Source organism: Sylvia atricapilla, chromosome W, assembly GCF_009819655.1.
Source record: "Sylvia atricapilla isolate bSylAtr1 chromosome W, bSylAtr1.pri, whole genome shotgun sequence".
Classification (NCBI taxonomy): domain Eukaryota; kingdom Metazoa; phylum Chordata; class Aves; order Passeriformes; family Sylviidae; genus Sylvia; species Sylvia atricapilla.
In genome coordinates, this window is record NC_089173.1 from 21,346,089 (window position 1) to 21,373,162 (window position 27,074).

The window sequence follows — 27,074 nt, forward strand, 5'->3', positions numbered from 1 at the left end:
GACTTAATTAGACCTGTATGCTTTTGTTACAAAACAAATGTAATGTACTTAATATGGCACAGAATGTTTTAACAGCATTCCCCTGAAAAAATATTAATTTGTTCACAAAAGACTGAAAGTGATATTTTAAACAGAAAACACCAGGTTGTACAAAGGAAAACTGCCATCATCTTTTAGGCTGAATTCATTCTGCTATGCAGAGGGATCGCAGCTGGTGATCCTAAATTTTGAAAGTAGTTACCTGTATCCATGCTTTGGTTCAACTGCTGGTCATTTGTTTCTCCATCTTCACTGATATATCCTGGAGGTGGTGTTTCTGTCAAAAAAAAAAAAACAAAACAAAAAACACCCCAACAAAACACCTAATGGTTCAATGACTGGGGAAATTTGTAAGATTTAGCATTTGGGGTTTTTGTTCTCAAGTCCTCATGAGCTGCATTCAATATCTAAATGCTTTATTAGAATGTCATTTTGCCATCCCTTTCTCCTTCCAGTAGGTCTTCAAACACATTACCTGCCTTAATTGTCTATGTAAAATGTATCATCTCTTGTATGCCAGTCAACTGTTCAAATATGTCATATAATTAACAGATAATTCTTGTCTTTTCCATTTAACATAAGATATTTTCACTAGAATAAGTAAGAGTTTTGCAGTTGTGATCAACAGCTTTCACATTTAGTAGAATTACAAATGAAAAAAACCCATCTGGTGACTTGCACAAAAAAAAAATAAAATCATGTGAGCTGTCTTAATGTACTATAACCATGAGATCAGATACCTTCCCATGCCTTATAGATTTAAAGGTTACTTTTCAGTTCAATTCTCAAATCCATCTTTCTTCATTACCTAAAAGTTGATTTCACTCAATAATAACTATATTATTTACTAGTTACACTGCACAAGCTCTTATTATCATTGTTACTTCCAAACTATATTAAAACAATCATCTATTCTTTTAACTAGTTTTCTTTAAAGATGGAGTTTCACTAACCAAAGCAAACTCAGTAACAAGTTTGAAGCATTCTGATACTAGAAACTTTGCCTAATTCAACAGAAATACCTTCAAAACCCAGAAGAGTATGCATGTTCCTTTTCTCCATTCAAAAGGTACTTTGTAATCCAGATAAGTTAACCAATTGCCTTTCAGGAAATAATTTTCTTTGAACTGGGCAAATGTATTTTCCTATATGGAGTTGGATTTTGATGATCCTTGTGGGTCCCTTCCAACTCAGGATATTCTATGATTCTATATATTAAAGGCAAAACCTGGACTGCTTTAATGAAAGTGTTTGAAGCTAACTATAACTACAATCACCTTAGAATTGTCTCTGAGACATCTGAGGGATTAAATACACTTAATTACATTATTATCAAACAGCAGAAATTTAAAACTTTTTGCCTAAGAATTAAAATCAAATTATATCAAACATCATGTCTGAGATTTACAGCAATATAGTAAGGTCAGAAGGAAGTCAGAGAGGAAACTAGATTAAGTCAGTTGATTAAAAAAATTAACCAAAAGAAATATATCTTTGGCTCACTCTGTAAAACTAGTGAGCCAAATATAGATGCAACAAAATTCAAAAGAGAATTTAAAAGGAATTTAAGGGAAATTTTCACTATCAAGAATTATGATAACAAAAATCATACTAATTTTGAACACTTTTATTGAATTCATTGTGATAAAGTGGACTCCACCCTTCTCCAAATCATTTACTATAGTTAAGCCCACAGCCATGGTAAAAGGTCAATAACCATTTCCAATCCAATCCATGCCTCCTGTTTCCAGTTGCTAATTTAGAGTCTTTGGCACAAATTATTTTCCATAACTAATCTCTGTCTGAATAGAGGTTTCCTCCACATAGTAGTAGTAATGAAACATACAGCCCCAACGGCCATCCTGCACCTTCACGACTGCCATCTTCCCAGCTGTAAGTGAAACCAACCTCTCTATAGACCATATACTGAGACAGTATTGTTGTGCAAAGCTACCATGATCTTAGTCTGGCCTATTGCTAAAGAAAATGGTTCTCTGAAGCAGGCTGTCAAGACACATAAGATTTATCAAAACCTAGCTAGAGTGTTCAAGATTAATTCAGCAAGGTCAAATAAAGTAAGATGCCATGAATACACAGGAGGGTCAAAGTGACAAAGATAAGGAGGCAAGGTGTGGTTAGATGCATAACTATTTGAAAATCATGTGAATACCCACAATTACCTTGAACATACTTCCTGCAAATAACTACCTAGCTGCTTTAGCTCATTTCCTTAGCATTGAATTTGCAAATGGTAGCTTTCCAGTAAGTTGTTAGCAAATGGTATCAAAAGCCCTCATGTTGTAACCCTGGCTACTGAGAATTTAAGACTCTATGCTGACAGGCACTGATCTCCCAAGAAAACACTATGTTTGACCTGAGGCCTTGGAAAAGGCTTCCAAAATTGAATGATAGCACTGGGATTATGGGTGTGTAGTTTGAATAGAAGTGTGTAATACCACATGGTGGGAAACTTAAAAGTTTAAGGTTTTAGAATAGAGTAATTTATATAAAGCAAGATGGAGGTTTTAGGGTGTAGGCTAGTTCTCCTTTTTCACCTTCTTCCTTATGGGTCTGGGTGGTATTTTGTAACTGGATAGAAAAATCCGCATTGCGGACCATGGGTGGTTGGTTATTGGGTTAAAAGTAAAAATAATTCAGGTGTCATTTCATAATTGGACAGTTTATCCTTAAAAGGCCTTGTAAAGAAAGAGACGGAGTAATTTTTTTACTTTGTTAGCTAGAACTCACAGCTTGTGAGACTGTAATGTAGATATGAATTATTAAATATCTGAGTCCGAACACGAAACACTGTCTCTTGAGCATTCAATCCCAACTAACAAAAAAGAAGATAAAAAAGCAACACCCTCAGACTGAGTCAAAAAAGGCATACATCATTTAGGAAAGCAGCACCAATTTCTATCCCCTTAAATTGCTCTTTAAAGATCTGCTGTCCTGAGCTGGAAACACACATGGCCCAGATTAAACAGATGAGAACAAATTTATTGCATTTTTAATGCCATTTCAATTCTTTGTAACATTTAAAGAAAACACAATCAACGACCTCTTTAAGACAAATAGATACAATTTATACATTGCACATATTTGAGTTTAAAGTCATTTTATTCTTCAAGAGAGGCCAGATCTGAATTTCCAGCTTGTTCATAACATAGCTGCACTAAACATTTATGAGAAAACTTCAGCTTCACTTGGTTTTACACTCCAGGCAACTTCCTGAAGGGATAGGAAACACAAAGTTGAGGCATGAAAGAGAGGTCACCAATTTTATGTTACAGTAATAGAACCAGCTTCTGGGTGCACTGTAGCAGGTTAGTGTCCTGGTTTAGGGCAAATTTGGGAGGAAACCCCCAAATGGGGTTCCTCTGGAGAACAAACCCAAACGGCCCCTATCCCAAATGGTCCGAGAAAGAACTTCCTCGGAGAAAAGTGGAAAAAACTATTTATTTAACAAACAAAGTGCCCAGAAGCACAAAGAATCAATAATATGAAACAATAAAACCTTTTGTTGCTCTGGAGCGAGATGGTAAATTCACAAAATCCTTGTCGTGGGTAGCTCAGCTCACTTGGTCTCTTATCAGTCCCTCCGGAGGTCCAGGCCCCAGTGGGCCACAGGTGCAAGCTCCCAGTGCTCCTCTGGGTCTTTCAGTCCGGAGCAGATTTAAAAAGTCCCAAGAAAAAGTAAAGAAACAGTCCAGGGAACTTCTCTGCCCTAGCTAGCTAAAACTAAGTAAAAGCACAAGAGATCTCTGTCCCGCTGCTGTCCGTGCCTCAGACGAACAGTCTCCGGAGAAGGAATGTGGAGGAGTGAGCAGTTTCTCCAAAACAAACAGTGTACTTCTTCTTCTCCCTGCTTCCCTCTCAAAACCAGTCTTAAAGGCACAGAACTCAATATCCAACACAGACAGAACAGACGATTGGGGATACAAGCATCAAAACGGCACCCTAGGACATTGAACCCCTTATCCCCATATTGTCAACTTATTACCAAAACTAAATAAATTCTAGCTATAGAAACACATACATTATACATATATATATCTATATAAAAACAATATACTGCTATATATAGGCAACGGCAGTGACATTCAACAAAAAGTGACATTTGCACATGGTTCTCACCCAACAGTCAGATCTCCCTGAGGTACACATCGTGTTGTTCCATCTTTCTGCATTACCCACCATGTGCAACCTGGACCCTGAGCAAAGACAATCTCACGAATGGGTTTGTCTCTACTTGAGGCAGAATTGATCCAAACTATCTTCCCTAAAAAACCTCTTACATGTGCTACAGGGACTTTATCTCCATCTACTGTATGTAGAAGCTCAGACTGGGCAAGGCCTACTCTGTAGGTGGAGCCTTGGGTGGTAACTAACCAGGTGGCCTCTGCTAAATTCTGCTCCAAATTTTTGAAAGATCCCCCACCTAAAGCTTTCAAGGTGGTTTTTAATAGTCCATTGTATCTCTCCACTTTTTTGGCAGCTAGTGCATGGTAGGGTATTTGGTACACCCACTCAATGCCATGTTCCCTAGCCCAGCTGTTGATCAGGCTATTCTTGAAATGAGTCCCATTGTCTGACTCAATCCTCTCAGGGGTACCATGCCTCCAAAGAACTTGAATTTCAAGGCCTAGAAGGGTGTTACGGGCTGTAGCATGAGGCACAGGGTAGGTCTCCAGCCATCCTGTGGTGGCTTCGACCATTGTGAGCACATAGCGCTTACCTTGGTGTGTCTGGGGCAGTGTAATATAATCAGTCTGCCAGGCCTCACCATACTTATATTTGGACCACCGCCCACCATACCATAAGGGCTTCATTTACTTGGCTTGCTTGATCACAGCACACGTCTCACGGTCATGGATAACCTGAGAAATACTGTCCATGGTGAGATCCACCCCTTGGTCTCGTGCCCACTTATAGGTGGCATCTCTGCCCTGATGACCTGAGGCATCTTGGGCCCATGGAGCTAGGAACAACTCTCCCTTGTGTTGCCAATCTACGTCTGTCTTTGACACCTCTATCTTTGCAGCCTGATCTACCTGCTCGTTGTTTTGGTGCACCATATTAGCTCAACTCTTGGGGACATGGGCATCTACATGATGGACTTTGACAGGTAGTTTCTCTACCCTATTAGCGATGTCTTTCCACTCATCAGCAGCCCAAATTGGTTTTTCTCTACGCTGAAAATTAGCCTTTTCCCACTTCTTCAACCATCCCCATAGAGTCCTGGCTACCATCCACGAATCAGTGAAGAGGCAGAGCTTTGGCCACTTCTCTCTTTCAGCAATGTCCAGGGCCAATTGAACGGCTTTGAGTTCAGTGAGTTGGCTCGATCCACCTTCTCCTTCAGTGGCTTGTGCAGCCTGTTGTGTGAGGCTCCATATGGCTGCTTTCCACTTCTGGTTCATCCCTGTGATGCGACAGGAACCATCAGTGAAAAGAGCATAGCGTGTTTCTTCTGCTGGCAGTTGGTTATACGGTGGAGCTTCTTCAGCACATGTCACTTGCTCTTGTTCCTTTTCATCAGTGAGACTAAAATTTTCACCTTCAGGCCAATTTGTAATTATGTCCAAAATCCAGGGCGATTCAGTTTTCCATTACGGGCACGCTGTGTGATGAGAGCAATGCACTTACTCCATGTGGCACTGGTGGCATGGTGGGTGGAGGGAACCTCTGCTTTGAACATCCACCCCAGCACCGGTAGTCGGGGTGCCAGGAGGAGTTGTGTTTCAGCGCCTATTACCTCTGAGGCAGCTCAGACTCCTTCATAGGCTGCTAAAATTTCCTTCTCTGTTGGAGTGGAGTTGGCTTCAGACTCTCTGTAGCTTCAACTCCAGAATCCCAGTGGTCAGCCTCGAGTCTCCCCAGGCACCTTCTGCCAAAGGTTCCAGGACAGACCATGGCTCCCGGCTGCAGAATAGAGCACGTTCTTCACATTGGGTCCTGTCCTGACTGGGCCAAGGGCTACTGAATGAGCGATCTCTTGTTTGATCTGGGGAAAGGCATGTTGCTGTTAAGGGCTCCACTGGAAAGTGTTCTTCTTCCAGGTGACCAGGTAGAGGGCTCACAATCTGGCTGTACTCAGGAATATGCATTCTCCAAAAGCCTATGGTACCTAAGAGAGCTTGTGTTTCCTTCTTGTTGGTTGGTGAAGACATTGCTGTGATCTTGATGACCTCAGTGGGAATCTGCCACCATCCATCTTCCCACTTCATTCCCAGGAACTGGATCTCTCAGGCAAGTCCCTTAACTTTGCTTTTCTTGATGGCAAAACTGGCTTCCAGGAGAATCTGGATTATTTTCTCTCCTTTCTCAAACACTTCTGCTGCAGTGTTCCCCCATACAATGATGTCATCGATGTACTGCAGATCTTCTGGAGCCTCACCCTTTTCTAGTGCAGTCTGGATCAGTCCATGGCAGATGGTAGGACTGTGCTTCCACCCCTGGGGCAGTCGGTTCCAGGTGTACTGCACTCCCCTCCACGTGAAAGCAAACTGAGACCTGCATTCTGCTGCCAAAGGAATGGAGAAAAATGCATTGGTAATGTCAGTAGTGGCATACCACTTTGCTGCCTTGGACTCCAGCTCATACTGGAGCTCTAACATGTCTGGCACAGCAGCACTCAATGGTGGAGTCACTTCATTCAAGGCATGATAGTCCACATTCAATCTCCATTCTCCTTCAGATTTACGCAGAGGCTAAATGGGGCAGTTGAAGGGTGAGTATGTTTTGCTGACCACCCCTTGACTCTCCAGCTCACGGATCAACTTGTGGATGGCAATCACAGCATCTCGAGTTTTTCTGTACTGTCAGTGATGCACTGTCGAAGTGGCAACTGGTACTTGTTGCTCTTCCCCCTTCAGAAGTCCTACTGCAGATGGGTTCTCTGATAGTACAGGCAAGGTGTTCAATTGCTTAACACCCTGTGTCTCTACAGCTGCTATCCTGAACGCCCACCTGAATCCCTTTGGGTCTTTGAAATATCCATTTCGGAGGAAGTCTATGCCCAAAATGCATGGAGCCTCTGGGCCAGTCACAATAGAGTGTCTCTTCCACTCATTTCCAGCCAGGCTCACATCAGCTTCCACCAAAGTCAAATCCTGTGATCCCCCTGTCATGTCAGCAATAGAAATAGATTCTTCCCCCAGATGTCTTTATGGGAGTAATGTGCACTGTGCACCAGGGTCAACCAAGGCCTCATATTTTTGTGGTTCTAATGTGCCAGGCCAACGAATCTACACAGTCCAAAAAACATGGATTTCCCTAGCCTCTACCTGGCTAGAGGCAGGGCCTCTCTAAGCCTGGTTATCCTTCTTTCCCTGGGTAACTGGAGCTACTTCCTTTTTGGTGGAACTTCCTCTCTGAGTCTTGCTGTCTTCTAATTCAGACACACATCTCACCTGATCAGCAGTAGATTTTCCATCCCATCTCCTGATATTTTCTCCACAATCACGCAGGAAGTACCACAGCTCATCTCATAGTGTGTCCCTTCTCTCTTTATCTGGGGAACATCTGCGTTTGGTGTCAGAACCTCTGACCTGTAATGCAGAGACTTGGAGAAGGTCCTCTTTAATCTCCTCCCTGAGTTTCCTGTGGTTCTCCTCTATTTTGCCTTCTAATTTCTGCAGACAGGTTTCCACAGCTGCGATTCTTGCATGTGTTGGACCATGCACGGCATCTGCATATGTTCGAAGCTTCCTTGCCATATCCAGCACACTCTCCCCCGTGTCATCCCACTTCATTATTGCTAAAGCAGAAGAGTATTCTTGTGGCCCATGTCATAAAAGTTTTCACCGCATCATGGGTGTACATGATACCAAGTCTGGGTTCTTAGTGTTTAGGTCATCTGAGAAGACAATCTCAACCACTGCCATTTCTCTCAAGTGTTGAATTCCTTGTTCTATGGTCTTCCACTGGGTTTGCTGCATATAGAGATTGTCTGCACACAGATTTGTTTGTGCCAGACTTCCCTGTACCCGTTCCCCAAGACTGCAAGGGTGATACTCCCTCATCATTCCTTGGTTGATAACCGGATCATGTGACAGGGAGCCCAAATGCCTTGCTTCAGTGCCGTCCAGCACTGTAGCCTCGCCTGCAGCATCCCAAAGACAGACTAACCAACTAATTATAGATTCATTAGGTCGTCGAGTGTAATCCTTTCTTAGGCCACCAAGGCCCTTCAGGGAAAGGGACTCAATAGTGGCTCCTGATCTTGTGCCAGCTGGTCAGGCTCCTAATCTTGTGTCAGTTGCTTCAGCTTCTGATTGGATGTCAATTGGTTGGGCTTCTGATTGGGTGTCAGGAAGTATTGATAGTCCTTCACCTGGATCACTGTCCACTGGTTGATCAGTCTTGCATGTGTGCTTTTTTCTCTTAGGAACTGCCAATGTCTTAGGCTCCCTGTCTGGTTTAGCTACAATCTGAGTAGCTGTGGGGTTGGCTGCAGCCTGAGTGACTAGGGTAGCTGCTGATTTATCTCCCTGTCCACCCTTTCTTTATCTGCTGCCCTACAGTATCTAGCAGCATGCAATAAGCATATGCCAGGGCCCAGCTTATTGCAATGAGCTTTTCCTCCTTAGAGTCATCATGGCACTTCTCTTCCAGATATTTCCCAACCTTGTCTGGGTTCTGAATTTTTTCACGTGAAAAGTCCCAGGCTATAGGGTCAGAAAATTCCTTCAAGGTTCGGCCCATTCCCTCCCATTCTCCACACCACTCAGGATTTTCCACACCTGGGCCTACTTCTGGATCAGGGGTCTCATCAGCTCCTCTGGACATCTCAGCCCTCATTCTAGACAAGCTACAGACTATATAGAGGAAGCTTACCAGATGAAATACCAGGAAGGTGGTCTCTTTACATTCAGGGGACACTGAACATTTTTCAAAAGTGATGTAACAGATTGAAAAGAGAAGAGGGACAGGAGAGGCTGAAAAGCTTCATCCCCTATTCCTCCTCTAGCAAACTGGTTGCAGTTACTAATAAATCCCCAAAACACACTGCTGGAACTAGGACACAAGGTAGGATGAAGAAGCCATAAACCAAACATACCTGGCACAAACTCTAGTACCTGTATAAACTTCCTATAAATCATTACCACTGAGCCCAACAAAATAGCAATTCTAATCCGTGCAGCTCTACTGTAAAAGCTATGTGTTAGGGACAACACTGGGGCTATTTCTGGATAAGAAAACAAACCTAGGGACCAAAAAGGTATTAAAACCTCAAAGAAGCCTAGTGAACAGAAACACAGAAAGAACTCCATTCCAAGAGACATTATGAATTCAAGAAGAACATGGCTACTGAGTACTCTGTCCCCACACAAGTACAACCAAAATGCAATCAATAATCAATACAAGTTTTTTCCACTCTCTCTCAAGCCACACAGTTGGGCACCAATTAAAAATGCATTGTCCTGGTTTAGGGCAAATTTGGGAGGAAACCCCCAAATGGGGTTCCTCTGGAGAACAAACCCAAACGGCCCCTATCCCAAATGGTCCGAGAAAGAACTTCCTCGGAGAAAAGTGGAAAAAACTATTTATTTAACAAACAAAGTGCCCAGAAGCACAAAGAATCAATAATATGAAACAATAAAACCTTTTGTTGCTCTGGAGCGAGATGGTAAATTCACAAAATCCTTGTCGTGGGTAGCTCAGCTCACTTGGTCTCTTATCAGTCCCTCCGGAGGTCCAGGCCCCAGTGGGCCACAGGTGCAAGCTCCCAGTGCTCCTCTGGGTCTTTCAGTCCGGAGCAGATTTAAAAAGTCCCAAGAAAAAGTAAAGAAACAGTCCAGGGAACTTCTCTGCCCTAGCTAGCTAAAACTAAGTAAAAGCACAAGAGATCTCTGTCCCGCTGCTGTCCGTGCCTCAGACAAACAGTCTCCGGAGAAGGAATGTGGAGGAGTGAGCAGTTTCTCCAAAACAAACAGTGTACTTCTTCTTCTCCCTGCTTCCCTCTCAAAACCAGTCTTAAAGGCACAGAACTCAATATCCAACACAGACAGAACAGACGATTGGGGATACAAGCATCAAAACGGCACCCTAGGACAGTTAGTCTTGGGGTGGGGAAGGGGCAAAGAAGGGGAAGAAGGAATTCTTTGATTTCAGTACTGTTAGGTTTTTCTTTCATACTAAAAAGACAAAACTGTGCACACAATAGTAACAAATACACAACGCAGACCTTGATCCATTGTGGACTACAGATCAAAACACTAAATCTCTGATTTGCAACTTAAAGTTTTCTCCACAAACTACATGTGGTGAGATTGAGTAGTAAACTGGTGCTCAATCTCCAACACACAGCATTTTGCAACCCCTATATGCTTGTAAAACAGATTGAAAGCATAAGATAAAGGTCTATTTCTCTCTCATTAGCATTCTGAGTCTTAAATAAGCTACTGAAACCAAGTAAGCAATATAGTTTCACACAGGATCATGTTCTGCAAACAGCAATATTCAGGCATTTCCATTGGAACTAATACACAAAATCAACTAGATCTAACTTATTGGCACATCTTGCAATTAATTTGATCACTCAGGAGCATAAAATTACCATCTTTGTTTCATCAGCACAATGTTAAATGTAGTGTTTACAGCGAAAGTTAAGAAAATACCTGGTATGTAATTGCTCTGTGGTTCAATTCCAGCTGGAAAGTTAGTGTTTTCAGGAATGGAATGGGTATAGTCATCGAGAGGCGGCAGTTCTGTTAAAATCTCAGCATGCCGTGGCACTAGTACAGGAGGCAAGACTGGAAAAGCAAAATTCAAAGCATTAGTAAGACCCTCAAAATGCATGCTTCTGTGAGCTAAAAGGAAAAAAAATATATTTCTAAACAATCTAACAATTTCTTCCGATGTTTGAAATTTTCTGAATCTCTACTAGTATTACAATTGTACTGCTAGTGTTAGAGACAGATTCCTGAAGTGCCTCTTGAGTAAGACTATTCCACATTAGCAAAGGTGAATCATCTCTGTTCTCCTTTTAAGTCTGGGTTGTATTTAGCCGTCTGGAAACTACTAGCAGCCCTGGAACTGTTTATCAGGGGTAAAGGTATCTCCCCATTCATAAAGATTTTTCAGTAACTTTATTATTAAAAACTATTAGGGGTGATTTTCTCAAAAGCTGTATCTAAGAATCTTATAGTTTTGGCAAGAGAAAGAATCATCTTTCTTTTTTTCACTTATAACATTATGCTGATCAAGTACGTACAGATGCTACACAAAGTCAGAAGTAGTCTTCCTACCTGGTGTCTCCACCCTCTGGTAGTGGTAAGGGTTTACACATACTTCATCCTTTTTAAGATTAAAAGCATATTCACAGTTTTCAATTGCTTTAAGTTCATGGTGACTGTGAAGATCTGGCCAGCGCCACAAACGACAGTAAATAACATGCGGCAATCCCTTACGATGAGATACCTGTAGACGGCCATCGAGAGATCTGGAGGGGAAAGATGTTAAAAAGTTTTTACAGACTGCATGCTCTTAGTCACTCAAGCAAGAGTGTACACTCATAGGATGAGTAGTTTATTAATTCTCAGAATTCAGTGGATTGATACTGCTAGTGACATTTATACTCTTGTTGAAAGGCTTCAAATGTGATAAAAATGATCATATCAGCAGTCTCTTAAGTTATATTTGAGTTGCTCAAATCATTGCCAGTAAATTTAGACTTCATTATAAGTCACTTTACCTCCAACCAAGTATTTAGGATGATTGCTTCCTATATTTTTTTAAATGCAGAAGAGAGTTGTTAAAAACCAAAAATAAAATCACACACTTAATGGTCCCTTCCATTACTAAGCCTCAAAGCTTTGCTATGGCATAGATGCTTTAAGGCTTTAAGTTTAAGAATTCCCACAGGACTGCAAATAAGCCTTTAAGCAGTCAGCTGCCCAAGTGATCCACATGGCAGTATAACTGTAATGCAAAAAGCATGAATGCACATCTTTTAAGGACTGTACAGTTTATCTTCTTGACTTTGTCTGCCTTACTACCAGCTGAAATAATTTTGCTAGTTTTAAGATAGACTGCATATGCTTACACAAATACAGATGTTTATGATTATGAGATGAGAGACAAACCTCAATACACAAATCAAGTAATGTGACATGAAAAAATAAAAACCCTGTTTAGAATTTGCCTGCCATTAACTACTGAAGAATTTACAAACAATTTTTTAGTAGCTCATATCTGAGCCAAGTAGCAAGATTTAACTGAAAGCTTGTGACATACAAAGCAGTTTAAACACTTTGTAAGATTAGGCCTAAAGAATCAAGCTTCCCAGCTTTGTTAATATAAATACCAAATCATTAAAGCTTGCATTTAACAAGTCTTCCCATTCTTTCAATAGCACTGTCATGAAAAATCAATATTGCAGAATTAGCGTTTCATTGGTCAAAACATCAGCTGATAACACTTGGATTTCTACACTGGCAAGCAAATATCTTAAAATGCTGTACCATGAGAGGCCTAGGAAACATTTTAGTCTATTTTACAGCTAAAGTATCCCATTACAGACCCTCCAAAGCCAATCCCTCCCACAAGATTTCTATGATGCAAGAGGGCAGAATATTCACCTGGTTTGTTCAGAGAAGCTGTAAAGGCCTGTTGTATCCCACTGATCTATCGTGTTTGGTGTACTCAGTCCCCAAATTTCAGAACAAGTGCTGTGCATAATAAATTGAAAACAAAAAATTGATATGAATATGGAACATGGTTATTCAAAACACTATGGTGTCAAACATGGAAAAACATACAGAATACTTCCTTTCACATAGAAGATAGAGCATTGTTAGACTTGCATTTAGACTGACATCACATGCTATATTTTCTATATGAAGGAGGCTATCAAAATGGAACAAGTGATTCAAGGTAAATGATAAATGTTTTTAAAAGTTGAACAAGTTATCTGCTTTTAAGTAGTCAGTACAGTTGTAACGTTACTTAAAACAGGAAAAACTTCAGCCTAGCTCTTAAAAAAATCAGTTTTAAAGGGTAATTTCTGGGTTTGTTTCTTGGGTTTTTTTTGTTTGTTTTTAAACATAAGATTCCCTAATATTTCAAACAAATGCCATGTATATCTGAAACTGAACATCACAATCTAACTTTCAGGTACCACCACTTAAGCATTAATCTCATTCTCCATGCACATACTAATTTGCTGCTTTCCCCAAAAGAGGAAAATTCAGACTTTAAAGAAAAGCACATTGTAGCTAATACTTCTCACTGTTTTCAGTACTCTCCTTGATTAAAGAACTAAATATTCTTTTCCAAAATATACAAAACACAGAATGTTTAACACAGTTTTACAGTATAGCATTTTAGGATTCAACTACAAGAAAACAAACCTTTAATTGCTAAATCGAGGAGGAGGAAAAGAGAGACAACTAATTTTTTACCAAACTGGTTTAAGGACAAGATCACAACAGTAAAGAAAAAGGAGCCTTCAGTCATAGGCACAAACTAAAAGTAGCATCAGATTTAAACAAAGCAAGAAAACAGCATGGCTTTGTAAATAGAAAGCAGACTCAGAAGCATAAATCCAACTCAGCTCTATCACAGACTTGCTCTGTGACCACTAAAAATGGACAATTTATTTTTTATATGTGACATACAACTAGACTTTGCATCTCAGAAATTACAAGAATTTGGTTCACAAGCAACTTACATCTCTACTTCCTAATTACAGAGCCTGGAGTCTGACTGTGTGCTACAGTCCCTTTAAAATTAATAGCCTGTGAAAAGTTGCAACACAAAGAAAAAAATCCATGTTCACCAAACTCCCGGTTTTAAATATAGCTGTTGCGATTTAAACTACTAAACTTAGTTGATACAGTCACAAGTTTGGATTGAGTGCTTAATGGAAGAGAAGTGAAGTAGGTATTTTTATTTCTCCTCCCTACACAGGGAAAATTCATTAGTGTTATGAAACAAGAAGACATAAGTGTGGGCTACTGATGAAGGGAATAAATGGTTCTTGTCCCCTTCTTGCCTGTCCCAAACACCTCATTTTTAGTGCCATTCCAGGGAGGCTGAAATGTTCATGCAATTGAGCAGCAACCCAAATCTATCAACTGGCTATCTGACCACAGAACATACATGGCAGAAAATTTAACTTTTGAGTTACTTTTCATCTAGATCACTTCTATTCACTGTAGAGCTACATGAGCACTACAAATGAGGAATAAGACTATAATTGTGGACAACAGCCTGCATTTATCACAAATAAAATTGTTACGTAAAATATGGCCTTTGACATTTTACTGATTACGGACACAAGTAAAATCTTGTGGTAGAGAACATTTGTCTAGTAGAGAGCAGCAGTGTCAGATGAGAAGGCCCATTCTCTGATTTAGATCCAGCTCTTCAAAAGAGCCAACTCTCCTGAACAAGTTACATCTATCTCAGACACAGGCAGCAATCACAGATCTCTTGAAAGTCGGTAGAGAGGGATCCCGAGCATCACTATATCAGCAGAGCATACAGACACTCTTTTTCATGTTCCTAAGATGTCTCTAGGATGGTAGACTGCCAGAAGCTGCGTAATGATTGAAATAACTGCCCTGAAGACACATATGGAGCCTGTGGGATGCCAGGTATCATGACAGGTAGAAGAATTATAAAAGAAAGGCCTCATAATGTCAGGGCTGCTCTATTAAATTAATAGCTAGCCTATCATGTCTTCTAAGTGTAGTTAAACAATTTGCAAATTTCCATGGGAAAACAATCTTGGTATGAGAACCTGTTAGCATAACAACCTATTCCTGGGTTGAAAACCAAATGCACCTGCAATAACAAGGGATTTGTCCCATGAGAATCAGTAAAGAAAATATGTAAACAGTGCAAGAATAGAGAGATTTGATAGACAAGTAAAATACCTTTTACTAACCAATAGAGTAATTGGCAAGAAAGCTATTAACCACTTAAAGTTCCACATGAGGTCTGTAAAAACTGTATAAAATGAATTGTGAGAATAAAGAATAGGCTTTCCCTGCATGAAGATAATGGAGTCTCGGCTGACTTATTACAACAGCCAGGGAGCATTCCAACACTGTACTGTATCCTTAAATATTCACCACTGCTGCTTGTAAGACAGACCATTGCACACACTAAATTAGAAGAACAATCAGTAGACACAAAGCCTGCTGCATATTAATTGACACAGTCAGCTCATTACCTTTGAGCAATGGATCCTTTATACAAAGCAGTGCTCCAAAGCTGACACTGTTACAGATTACACATTCCCAAAATTGTGGGGTGCATCACTGGTGTAAGCATGGCATGCCACACATTTGCTGCACAAGACTTAAGACAGCACATGCAAAAGTAAAATTTCACAGTTCCTGACAAAGCATGATGAATAGGAACAATATTTTATATTGCTAACCTCTTCTCTCTATAAATATTCAAACTATCAAAGCTGACAGCATATTTCGAAACCTACAGAAAGACAAACCATATCCTGAAGTGACTGCAACAGAGTCATAGGTTACAATGAAGCTCAGGACACCGTGGAGGGAAGGCAGGCCATGAGGTACAGAAAAAGTGAACAGTTAGAAGTTAGAGCAAAACTGCTCTAATATACAGCAGCTTATATGACATGCTATCTTCCAGGATGTATGTCTGCTTAGAGTTAGGATTAATAGAAATGTTTTACTGGTTCATCTACACTATGACTATACTCAACTCCAATAATCCACAAACACAAAAGAGTTTGCAGGAAATATACCCATATGATCAATAAAGTCAGCTCAAAATAGCTTTAACTGTCCACTGGAAGAAACATCTGAGGAAATAGTGGTCTCTCCACTCTCCTGCTCACATAAAAGACCCATTGCATGAGATGCAAGACTGTCCCCCACTACATCACCTACACAGTAAACAAGGCCCCTTGTATGTGTTCACACACATACACGCTAAATCAGAATTAAATTCCTCACAACCCTAAAAAGCATACTTCATGCACAGCATTTCCATGAAAGACCAAAATATGTTCATTCATATGCAAGCAATAGCCTGACAGAGGGCAGACACATCTATTCATCCCAGAAAGGTGGAGCCGGAAAGGTGACTGCATTCTGAAAGATGTTTAAACAACCACTAAAATCCTCTGAAAGGGAAACAGGAGTACATAATTATTGTCCCAAAATAAATAGGATGCATTCTCTCCTAAATCTACCATTCTGAAGCATCCAAAACCCCTTGTGAAGAGTCCTTTTCTGTGCTTGATTCCATAAAGAATTTAGGAGAATCAAGGATTAACATCTGTACTCATAAGTTAAGTCTTGTCTAGAAACACTCTCATGCCCTGGAATGTGATAATTTATGCTTGAAAGCAGCTAGGGCATTCCCCAGCACCGGGCCACACCAATTACTGTTCTTCTACACAATTCCCAGGTTTGTGAATGGCACATCATCAGAACCACTTCAAAGATATTTACATACAAAGTACCAGAAAGTTTATACAGAAGTTGCTAAATATAATTTTCTTCTTCTTCAGTCTCAGAAAGCAGAACTGTAAAGGAGCTTAAAAGGCACCAAGTTCAGTTGACAGCCTCCTCTTTACCTGAAGTGGTAGCACTAGAAAAATGGCAAATAAAACCTAAAATGCAAATAGGATCATGCTAGTCAAAGCCTACATTACACAGAAATCATTACAGAATGGTCTTGGACATTTAACTTGATTATTTGTGAAATATTATACTGAGCCACTAACATTTCTACTGAATCTTTAATATCTTTTAGAATCTACAGCCGCTAACAAGTTTGCCAAGTCCACATTCAAGGCAATCGACTCCATTTGGGTTTTTTCCCCTGCATCTTATTATCACAAGCCTTTCTTCCATTTAATCTGTCTACCCCTACATTTTCTGAGGCATTTGTAGTGCTCTCAGAAACCAGTCTTAAAGGTGCAGAACTTAATATCCAGCACAAACAGAACAGACAAGTGGGGATACAAGCATCACAAAGTCACCCCAGGACAGTGGGGTAGAAAAGAGGTGCAGAATTTGCTTTGAGAGCTACACCAAGCTATCCAAACAAGAGTTAGAGCAGTAAGAAATGACCACTAGATTTATAGAATCCAATTTTCACACAACAAATGGGCAAATGCCAATGCATTAACATTGCTCCTGGCTGCTTGTGTAAAATTTGCCTGAGAAAACAGGTTGAAGTCTACAGATTGAAGATCTGTACCCTGCATACTAATTGGTTTTTAGTTGGTTGGTTGGGGTTTTTTGTGGATTTTTTTTTTTTTTTTTGGTTCATCACTGGTGAAGCTCCTGTGAAGACACTGTCCCATTACACTCCACTGATACTAACTTTGAGAAAAGGATCAACGAATCGATGAATAAAAACAGAATCCTTCCTCTCATACCAGTTATCTTCTTCCTGATGCACCTAAGGTTCAAGAACAGCTGGGAGGGAAACATACCAAACTTTTGGAACTAGTTCAGAGAGGGTCTCAAAGACAACAGTAATAGGAAAGCCTGATTTGATAAGCTTAGGTGTAATATAGTTCATTGGCTTACACACAATATTGTATTCAGCACAGACAGTTCCTACAAAGTCTGCCAAATTCCACCTTGGACTTCTGGCAGGCAGTCTTTGGCCTGTTTAGGACATTTATTGACAGAGTACCTGGGGAGTTATTCCTGAAGGGCAAAGGTGTTTAGGAAGGCTAGATGTGCTTTAAAAAGGAAATGTTAAATATTCAGGAGCAGGCTGTCCTCATGTGTAGAAAGACAAGTTGTCAGGGAAAGACCAGCCTGGTAAAACAGAAAATTTAGGCTGGAACTTAAGGGGAAAAAAACAAAAGTCTATCATCTCTGGAAGAAGGGTCAGATAATTTGGGAGGACTATAAGGATGTCATGAGGGACATATATAGGGAGAAGATGAGAAGGACAAAAGCCCAACTAGAACTTGATTTAGCTGCTGCAGTTAAAGACAACAAAAAGTTTCTATAAATACATTTGCAGCAAAAGGAAGGTCAAGGACAGTCTCCATTTACTGAATGTAGAGGGTGGTGTAGTGTCAGGGTATGAAGAAAAGGCAGAGGTAATTTAATGCCTTCTTTGCCTGAGTATCAAGACAAGTTGTCCTCAGGATAACCATCTCCCTGAGCTGGAAGGTAGGGACTGGGAGCTGAGTGAAGCCCCTATAATCCAGGATGTGATGGTTAGTGACCTGCTATGCCAATTAGATACCCACAGGTCTATGGGCCCAGAGGGGATCACACCAGAGTAATGAAGAAACTGGCAAAAGAACTTGCCACATCACTCAATCATATACCAGCAGTCCTGGTTAACCAGAGAAGTTCCAGCTAATTGGAAATTAGTAAATGCAATGCTTATCTACAAGAAGAGTTGGAGGAATGATCCAGGGAACTATAGGCCTGTCAGCCTTACTTCGGTGCCAGGCAAGGAAGGTTATGGACGAGATGATCCTGAGTGCCACTACATGGCACATGCAGGACAATCAGTGGATTTACAAAAGGAAGGTCTTGCTTGACCAACCTGATCTCCTTTGTCCTGGGTAACCTAAAATGTTACTGTATTCTATATCTATCTGTGCCAAAAAATTGTTACTGTCTCTTTAAGACCCTGCAATGCAGCCAGAAACGCAACAGTGGGGCAGAGGGTGCCCAGGGCTTTTAAAAGTTGGAGCATGCAGGGAGCCCTCTCTCTTGCCATTTTGGCTCTCTCTTTTGCCTTGTAGCTCTTGCTCAAGGCAGAGGCTCCTTTTTGTGGTTTATTTTCTGTTTATCTCTGGCCTCTGGAGGGGGTTATTTCAGGCAGGTTTCGGGACTCTCAAAAGTAGCAACTCAAGAAGCTGCATTTCATGATCAAAAACTGTTTCAGAGTAAAATTTGCAACATCTGTCAGCAGTGCAAAGCCTAAACTGGTCCAGGGTTGGGCTGCCATTCATCAGTGCCTGAGAGTCAATTTTCTTCCCCGGCCATGAAAGTGGGGACCCAAGACAGCAGTGCCACCACCGGCAAAGTCCAGTGGGTGGCAGGCAGCAACAAGCGGTAGCACTGACCCCCACAAACTTCAGCAATTCCCATCTGCCACTAAACTGCTTCATAAGCTCCTACCTTCCTGGGTTTTTTTCTTCCAGGGGCAAGGGTGTACGAGCGGGGTTAGTCTGCCATCTCCCATTTGTCTCACAGACCACACAGTTACCTGAAGAGCGCACCATCTTGGAGGGAGGGCTGCCACTGTCTTTTCCCTCTGTCTCTCTACACACATGGTGGGCACTCTCTTGGGGAAGGAGACACACTGCCATTTTGGGTTTCTCTGTTCACAGGGAGTATGTGGGATTTCAGCAACTTTGTAACTAGTGTCTGTAACTTACTTTTTGCCTGTTGCTGTTTCATTTTTTAGCAAACTTATTTTTTCACTTATCTACTTGTATTAGTTTCTCCTTATTGGTGGAAAGGGATTCATTAAAACTAAAGAGGTAACTCATTTCAGTGTCCATCGTAAATTGTCTCAAACCAAGACACCTTCTATGACAAAGTGACCCACTTAGTAGATGAGAGAAATGCTGTGGATGTAGTCTATCTAGAGTTCAGTAAAGCATCTGACATCATCTCCCACAACACCCTCTTAGAAAAACTGACTGCTTGTGGCTTGCATGGGTGGACTCTTAGACGGGTAAAAAACCAGTTGGATGGACAGGCCCAGAAAGTTATGTTATATGGAGCTAAATCCAGTTGGTGGCCAGTCACTAGCGGTGTTCCCCAGGGCTCAGTTTTGGGGCTGGTCCTGTTTAATGTCTTTATTGATGATCTGGACAAGGGGATCAAGTGAATCCTCAGTAAATTTGCAGACAACACCAAGTTGGGTGGGAGTGCCGATCTGCTCAAGGGTAGGAGGGCTCTGCAGAGACATCTGGATTGTTGGGGGTTAAGTTTTGTTCCTTTTTACTCTAAAGAATTTTTTCCCCATAAGTTACCAAGGAGACTAAATGTCGTACTTAAGACTATTTAACAAAATAAAAGAATGGTTGAAGCTCGGAGGGGGGTGGGGTTTTGGGGCAGAAAAAAGGACAAAGTTTCAGGTAGCCAGGCTGTCTGGTTTTCGGCATTCGGGGAGAAAGCACTGGTGCTCCTGCTGGAGGATTTCACTGCAGTCCAGTCTTGGGAAATCTGCCATCATCTGCTCACGCTGGAATTCTGAGCTTCTCTGCCACTCTGCGAGAGCGGGCCCGTCCTGCCCTGCCGTCGTGGTTCCATCAGCGCTGCTCTTCTGCTACAGCATGACCCTGCATCCCCCTGTCTTACCGGGACCCTGCCTCTGTTCTGCCAGGACATTTCTGCCACTCTACAGTTACCAGCTTGAGACTTTTTTTCCACTGTTCCCAGCTTGGTGCTCTGAGGATCCTACAAAAGCACCGAGACCAAACTGCCCTGGGGTTTTGTTTTTTTTTTTTTGTGAAGCAAAGTCCTTGAAGTTCTTGGTACTGTTTTTTGTTATCAATGCTGTAGTTGTTTTTGTTTGTTTGTTTGTTTTGTTATATATTAATAAAGAACTGCTATTTCTATTTCCAAAATCTTTTGCCTAAAAGCTTTTAACTGAAAAAATTATAATTGGGAAAAAGGGTGATGGTGGTTGTAGTTTACATTCTCCATTCCAAGGGAAGCTCCAGCTTTCCCTGACAGATACCTGTCTTCCCAAACCAAGACATGGATAGACTCCATCAATGAGCTGAGGACAACTACATGAGGTTAAATAAGCAAAGTGCCGCCTCCTGCACTTGGGTCACAGGAAGCCCATGCAACACTACAGGCTGCGGGAAGAGTGGCTTGAGAGCTGTTTGGGAGAAAGGGACCTGGGAGTGCTGGTTGACACTTGGCTCAATATGAACCAGCAGTGTGGCCAAGGAGGCCAACAGCATCTTGGCCTGTATCAGAAATAGCACAGGCATCAGGACTAGAGCAGTGATCATCCCCTTGTACTCGGCACTGGTGAGGCCGCACCTTGATTACTGTGTTCAGTTTTGGACCCCTCACTTCAAAAAGGACATTGAGGTGCTGGAGCGTGTCCAGAGAATGGCAACAAGGCTTGTGAAGGGTCTAGAAAGCATGTCCTATGAGGAACGGTTGAGGGAGCTGGGTTTGTTTAGTCTAGAGAAGAGGAGGCTCAAGTAGACCTCATCTCCCTCTACAATTACACGAAAGGAAAGGAGGTTGTAGTGAGGTGGGGGCCAGTCTCTTCTGCCATACCTGCAGTGAGAGGACCAGAGGAAATGGCCTTAAGTTGAGACAGAGGAGATTCAGATTAGATATTAGAAAAAAAAAATTCACTGTTAAGGTGGTCAGGCATTGGAATAGGTTTCCCAGGGAAGTGGAAGAGTCACCATCCCTGGAGGTGTTCAAGAGGCATCTAGATCTGGCACTGGGAGATATAGCTTAGGGGTTACACTGGTAGTTCTGGGTGGCATAAGGACTTGAAAGACAGAGTTGCCATCTCAAACACTGTCAAGGCCATGGAAAGAACTTGCCAAAAGCCACAAGAACAGGAACTTGAGATAAGCATAGAGGGGAGGAATTTGTGACAGGAAGGTGCTAATTCCAGACCAGGCAGAGGTGAGATCTGGCTAGCACATGCTGGTTAACGCATCTGGACAAAAATTCCAACCATGGCAAACTGTAGGAAAGGAAGCAATTGCTCATACAGATATCACTCCAAGTTATAGGAACGTCACTGTGATCACCCCATAGATACCCAAAACTTGGACTGTGTAAAGTTGATACCCCCAGAAGAATGTCTTGGCACCCCCACAACAAAGAGGTCCAGGGCAAAGGAGAACCCAGAGGATGCTGTTGGATCCACAGGTGGTGACTTGTCTTCTGCTCTCTCCTCTTTTCTCTCCCTCTCTTTCCCTCTCCTCACACATTCCTATTTGTCTCTCTTTTCTCTCTCTCTCCTTTCTGTCCTGCTCCCTCTCTCCTCCTCTTTCTCTTTCTCCTCCTTTCTCTCCCCCACTTTCTCTCTCTCCTTTCTCATGAAAGACCTTTTGTTGCTCAAGGCCCCACTTGAAGCGGTTCTTCTTTCAGGTCATTTGATAGAGAGGGCTCAGAAGCTGGCTATAACCTAGAACATGCATTCTCCAGAATCCTACGAGGCCTAGAAAAGCTTGTGCTTCCTTCTTGTTAGCTGGCGGAGAAAGTTGAAATTTTGTTAACCACCTCTGTAGGCACATGACAGCGTCCACCCTGCCATTAAATTCCCAAGGTCCCTTGACCTTCCTTTTCTTTTTGGAAAACTCAGTTTTCCAAAGAATCTGAATTATTTTCTTCCCTTTCTCAAACACTTCTTCTGCCTTATTGTCCCACACAATGACATTATCAATATATTGTAGATGTTCAGGGGCATCACTTTTTTCCAGTTCAGTTTGGATCAGTCCATGACAAATAGTAGAGCTGTGCTTCCACCCTTGGGGCAGTCAATTCCAGGTGTATTGGAAATCTCCCCAAATGAAAGTAAACTGTAGCCTGCACCCTGCATCCAAAGGAATTGAGAAAAATGCATTGGCAATGTCAATTGTAGCTCACCATCTGGCTGCCTTTGACTCCAGTTCATACTGCAACTCTAATGTCTGTTACAGCAGCACTCAATGGTGGCATTACTTCATTTAGGCCACAATAGCCTACTGTTAACCTATACCCTGCATCAGACTGGCACTGGCCAAATGGACTATTAAAAGGCAAATGAGTCTTGCTGATCACTCCTTGGCTCTCCAGCTGATGAATCAGCTCATGGATGTGAGCCAGGGAGCCTCAGTTTGTGCAATATTGTTGCCAGTGCAACATCCTAGTAGCAATTGGCTCCTGATGGTCTTCAACCTGCAGCAATCCCAAGATGAAGGGATCTTCTGAGAGGCCTAGCAGGGTGGATAATTGTTTGACCTTCTCTGTATTCACTGTAGCGACACCAAAAGCCCATCAATACCCTTTTGGATCCTTGAAGTACCCTCTCCTGAGGTAGTCCACACCAAGGAGACAGGGGGCCTCTGGGCCAGTCACAATGGGGTGATTTTGCCATCTGCCCCGTTAAGCTCACCTCAGTCTCCAATACAGACAATTCTTGGCATCCCCCTGTCACTCCAGAGATCCAGATGGGTTCTGTGCCCCTGTACCCTGATGGCACCAGTGTACACTGTGCACCAATATCTACTAAAGCTTTATACTTCTGTGGATCTGATGTGCCAGGCTATCGAATCCACATAGTCCAGTATGCCCAGTCATCCCTTTCTTCCTCCTGGGCAAAGGTAGGGACTCTCTATTCCTGTTCCTGGTCAGAGTACTTGCTGTCTGACCTTTGCAATGTCCCCAGATGTCCCCTCACCAGGGTCAAAGGAAGTGATTTCAGTTGTGTCTGGGAGATGGCTGATTGTCTTCTTGTCTCTGCAGCAACTACACTGACAGCCTTCTTGAGTGACCTCTTCTTAACAATTCTCTTCCCTCTCAGCTCACTGACATGGGCTTCCAGCTTAGAGGTGGGTTCACCATCCGACTTCCTCATGTCTTCCCCTCTGGTCACAAAGAACCAGAGTTCATTACGTGGCTGGCACTTGGGGCTTCCTCTGGACTGGGGCAGGAAAGAACTGATCTCTTGGGCTGCCCCTAAAAGCTGAGGTGCTGGCCCTGTAGGGATGTGGAAGTACCTAGAGTTTCTTCTAAGTTTCAGTGTCTTCCTGGCTCCATCTCTACAGTTGGCATATCCATTTTCAGGTAATACATTGCTACCAAGCTGCTGGAATATGATGCAGGGCGCTTTGAACCATCTTCCTTCACATGGTGAGTGTGCAAGGGACATCCTCTGGATCTTTAGAGACACTGTCATTCTTTAGATCACTATAGACAATTTCCAGCACTGCTAATTCTCTCACAAACTGGATACCTTCGTCAGCAGTGGTCTACTTCCCTGGGGAGTTCACAAGATCTTCCTTAAATGAATAAAGCCATTTCCAAAGGCTACAAATTGCTCCTTCCTTTCCAATTCCTCTTTTCAATTTCCTGATCTTAGCAAAGGATCGCAGCTGTGAGGCTTCATGACCTTCTAACTGCTGACTGTTGGCCTCATTATCCCAGCATCAAAGCAGCCATGCAGAATCTGCTCACTTGGCTGGCAGTGGCATCTTTACGCAAGTCTCGAAGTTCTGATTAGGTCAGAGACCAAGTAACTTTGGTTTCCTGTTTGATTTGCCCTCACTCCTTCAATTTCTGTGTTGAAGAAGCAGCTTCTTGATCTAACCCCTCCTTTGCTGATTCTCCTTCTTCCTCCTTGGTTGGATAGATGGGCAGAATCCAATAAGATGAAGTTTAATAAGTTGAAGTGCCAGTTCTGCATTTTGGCCACAATAACCTCCGCAATGCTATAGGCTGGGGACAGTGTGGCTGGACAGTGCCCAAGCAGAAAGGGACATGGGGGTACTGGTCGACAGCCAACTGAACATGAGCCAGCAGTGTGCCCTGGTGGCCAGAAGGCCAATGGCATTCTGGCCTGTATCAGGAATAGTGTGGCCAGCAGGACCAGGGAGGTCATATTTCCCTTGTACTCAGCACTGGTCAGGCCACACCTTGAGTACTGTGTCCAGTTTTGGGCCTCTCAGTTTAGGAAGGATGTTGAGACACTTGAATGCATCCAAAGAAGGCAACAAGGCTGGTGAAGGGCTTGGAATACAAGCTAATGAAGAATGACTGAGGGAGCTGGGGTTGTTTAACATGGAGAAAAGGAGACTCCGAGGTGACCTTATCACTCTCTACAACCTCCTGAAGGGTGGTTGTAGTCAGGTGGGGTTGGTCTCTTTTCCAAGCAGCAACTGACAGTACGAGAGAACAGTGTCTTTAGCTGCGCCAAGGGAAATATAGGTTGGATATTAGGAAGAAGTTTTTTATGGAAAGAGTGATAAAGTACTGGAATGGTCTGCCAGGGAGGTGGTAGAGTCACCATCCCTGGATGTGTCTAAAAAAAGATTGGATGTGGCACTCAGTGCCATGGTTTAGTTGAGGTGTTAGGGCATGAGTTTGACTCGATGATCTTGAAAGTCTCTTCCAACCTAGTGATTCTGTGTGTGATTCTCCCTTTCTAATTGATGATATGGACCTGTAGTTCTCATAATTTTTCTTTTTCACTACTTGAGCAATTATTCTAGTTGCTGTGGTTTGAGTCCCTGTCTCAGGCATAGTGTCCTCTAATGCAGTTTGGGTTCCTGCCTCCACTACAGTCCTCTGAAAGTACTGAACAGTGGCTCCGTAGGCACAGATCAGGCCCTAGCACAGGGCAAGAAGCCTCTGATTTTCATTAGTGTAGGCAAGGCACCCTGCTATAAGTTGATGGGTCAGTTTCTTAGGATGTTTTCCTGTTCAGGTCAAAAATCCCAGTTTATGTTAGGTGATAACCACCTTAAATACCTGCCCAATCCTTCCATGTACCCTGCCACCCAGGAACTGGAGGGCTCAGGGCAGATTTCAACAGCTCCTCACCTAGTGTTTTCTCTTACACCAGAACAACACCAGATTCCAAAAAACACATGATATGTAACCATATAATTAATAGTAATAAACAGCTCACATAAGGATGAACATGAACCACAGGAGTCTGCATTATAAAACCATTCACATCAATCTTGGGCAGGCAGAGGGAAGTGTATTCCCTCATCGTCCACAGAAGATAGCTCCCCCAGTGTTGGAGTCCAGGACATTCCCTTGGATGGCCTGGGACACGAGGAAGGGAATTTGAGCCCTGGACAGGGGGGTGTGGAGCCGGTCCAGGGGCTCGGAGACCTTGGCACAGAGCCCAGGAAAAACACCGGGTTTGATTTTAATCCATTGGAAAAGCTTCCAACATTGCAAAAGGAATTACAAACCACTGGGATGTGAAAATAGTAGTTAGCACAGTAGACGATACAGAATTCAGTAGTTTAGAATTTATAGAATAGAAGTAAATGGGGACAAGATGGTGGAAATTTGGGTGGTACCACAAGGCCGTCAACATAAGGACAAAGCACAGAACCATTGCTTGTATTAACGTGTTCCAAACTCAGCAAAAGATAAGCAGTGCAGCTGATAACCTCCATGTCCCACACAGGAGCTTGTACATGGTAACTTCTATTACTATAGCATGCTATATATATATATACAACATATAAATATATATATATACATGTCAGAGTCCAGGCATCCCTTTGGGTGATTTGGAAGGTCACAGACCTCGTCAGAGAGGTCTGGGACCCGAGCAAGAGGGTTTGGAATTTGCACAGGGGGGTTGTAGTAGACCCTGGCACAGAGCCCAGGAGGATACAGTCTTGACTTCAGTCCATGGAAAAAACTTCCAACACTGAGAGAAGAATTGCAAGTCACAAAGGTGTGACAGACAGTAGTGTAGATATCACTGGGTGGAAATTTTGTAGTTTTGAAGTTCTTAGAATGGAGGTGAATGGGGACAAGATGAGGATTTAGGGCGGTACCCGGGGTTCTTCTTCTCCTTTGGCCTCCATCTTCGGCTGTGATGGTGGCACAAAGTAGTCAAAGAAATTGCAGCTTAACAGACCTCAGCTGGGCACAGAGAGAACTGTAGATAAGAAATAATAACACGAGAAACCTTGAAAAAAAAGACCTGGAAGACTCACTTCTTTCTTGCGACATGGCTCAGGGCTTTCAGAGGCAAAAGACTCTCAACCACCTGAATCTCAAATGAAGAAACCTAACCCGAGATATACATAAACTATATATACATACACATATGTCCTAGGGTGACGTATGATGCTTGTATCCCCAATCGTCTGTTCTGTCTATGCTGTATGTTGTGTTCTGTACCTTTAAGAGTGCTTCTGAGAGCGAAGCAGGGAAAGAAGCAGCATGCTGTTTGTTTTGAAAAACAGCATTCACTCCTCTGCATCTTTTTTCTTCGTCCTTGGGACTGTGTGTTCGTCGGATGCATGGACAACAGCCAAAGAGAGGGTTTTTTTTCCTTTTAGTTAGTTTAGCTAGCTGAGGCAAAGAAGCTTCCTGGAC

At 42.4% G+C, this 27,074-nt stretch overlaps 1 protein-coding gene across 1 annotated transcript in view; it reads right to left on the reverse strand.

Moving 5' to 3' along the window:
* LOC136373267 (mothers against decapentaplegic homolog 2-like) overlaps positions 1-27,074 on the reverse strand; it is a 99,308-nt gene that overhangs the window by 11,813 nt on the left and 60,421 nt on the right. The window contains exons 3-6 of the mRNA XM_066338173.1: positions 12,627-12,716; positions 11,295-11,488; positions 10,665-10,799; positions 242-316 (exon numbers count right to left, since the gene is read on the reverse strand). Coding sequence (XP_066194270.1) covers positions 242-316; positions 10,665-10,799; positions 11,295-11,488; positions 12,627-12,716 — 494 coding nt within the window. The remainder of the gene's footprint in view (positions 1-241; positions 317-10,664; positions 10,800-11,294; positions 11,489-12,626; positions 12,717-27,074) is intronic.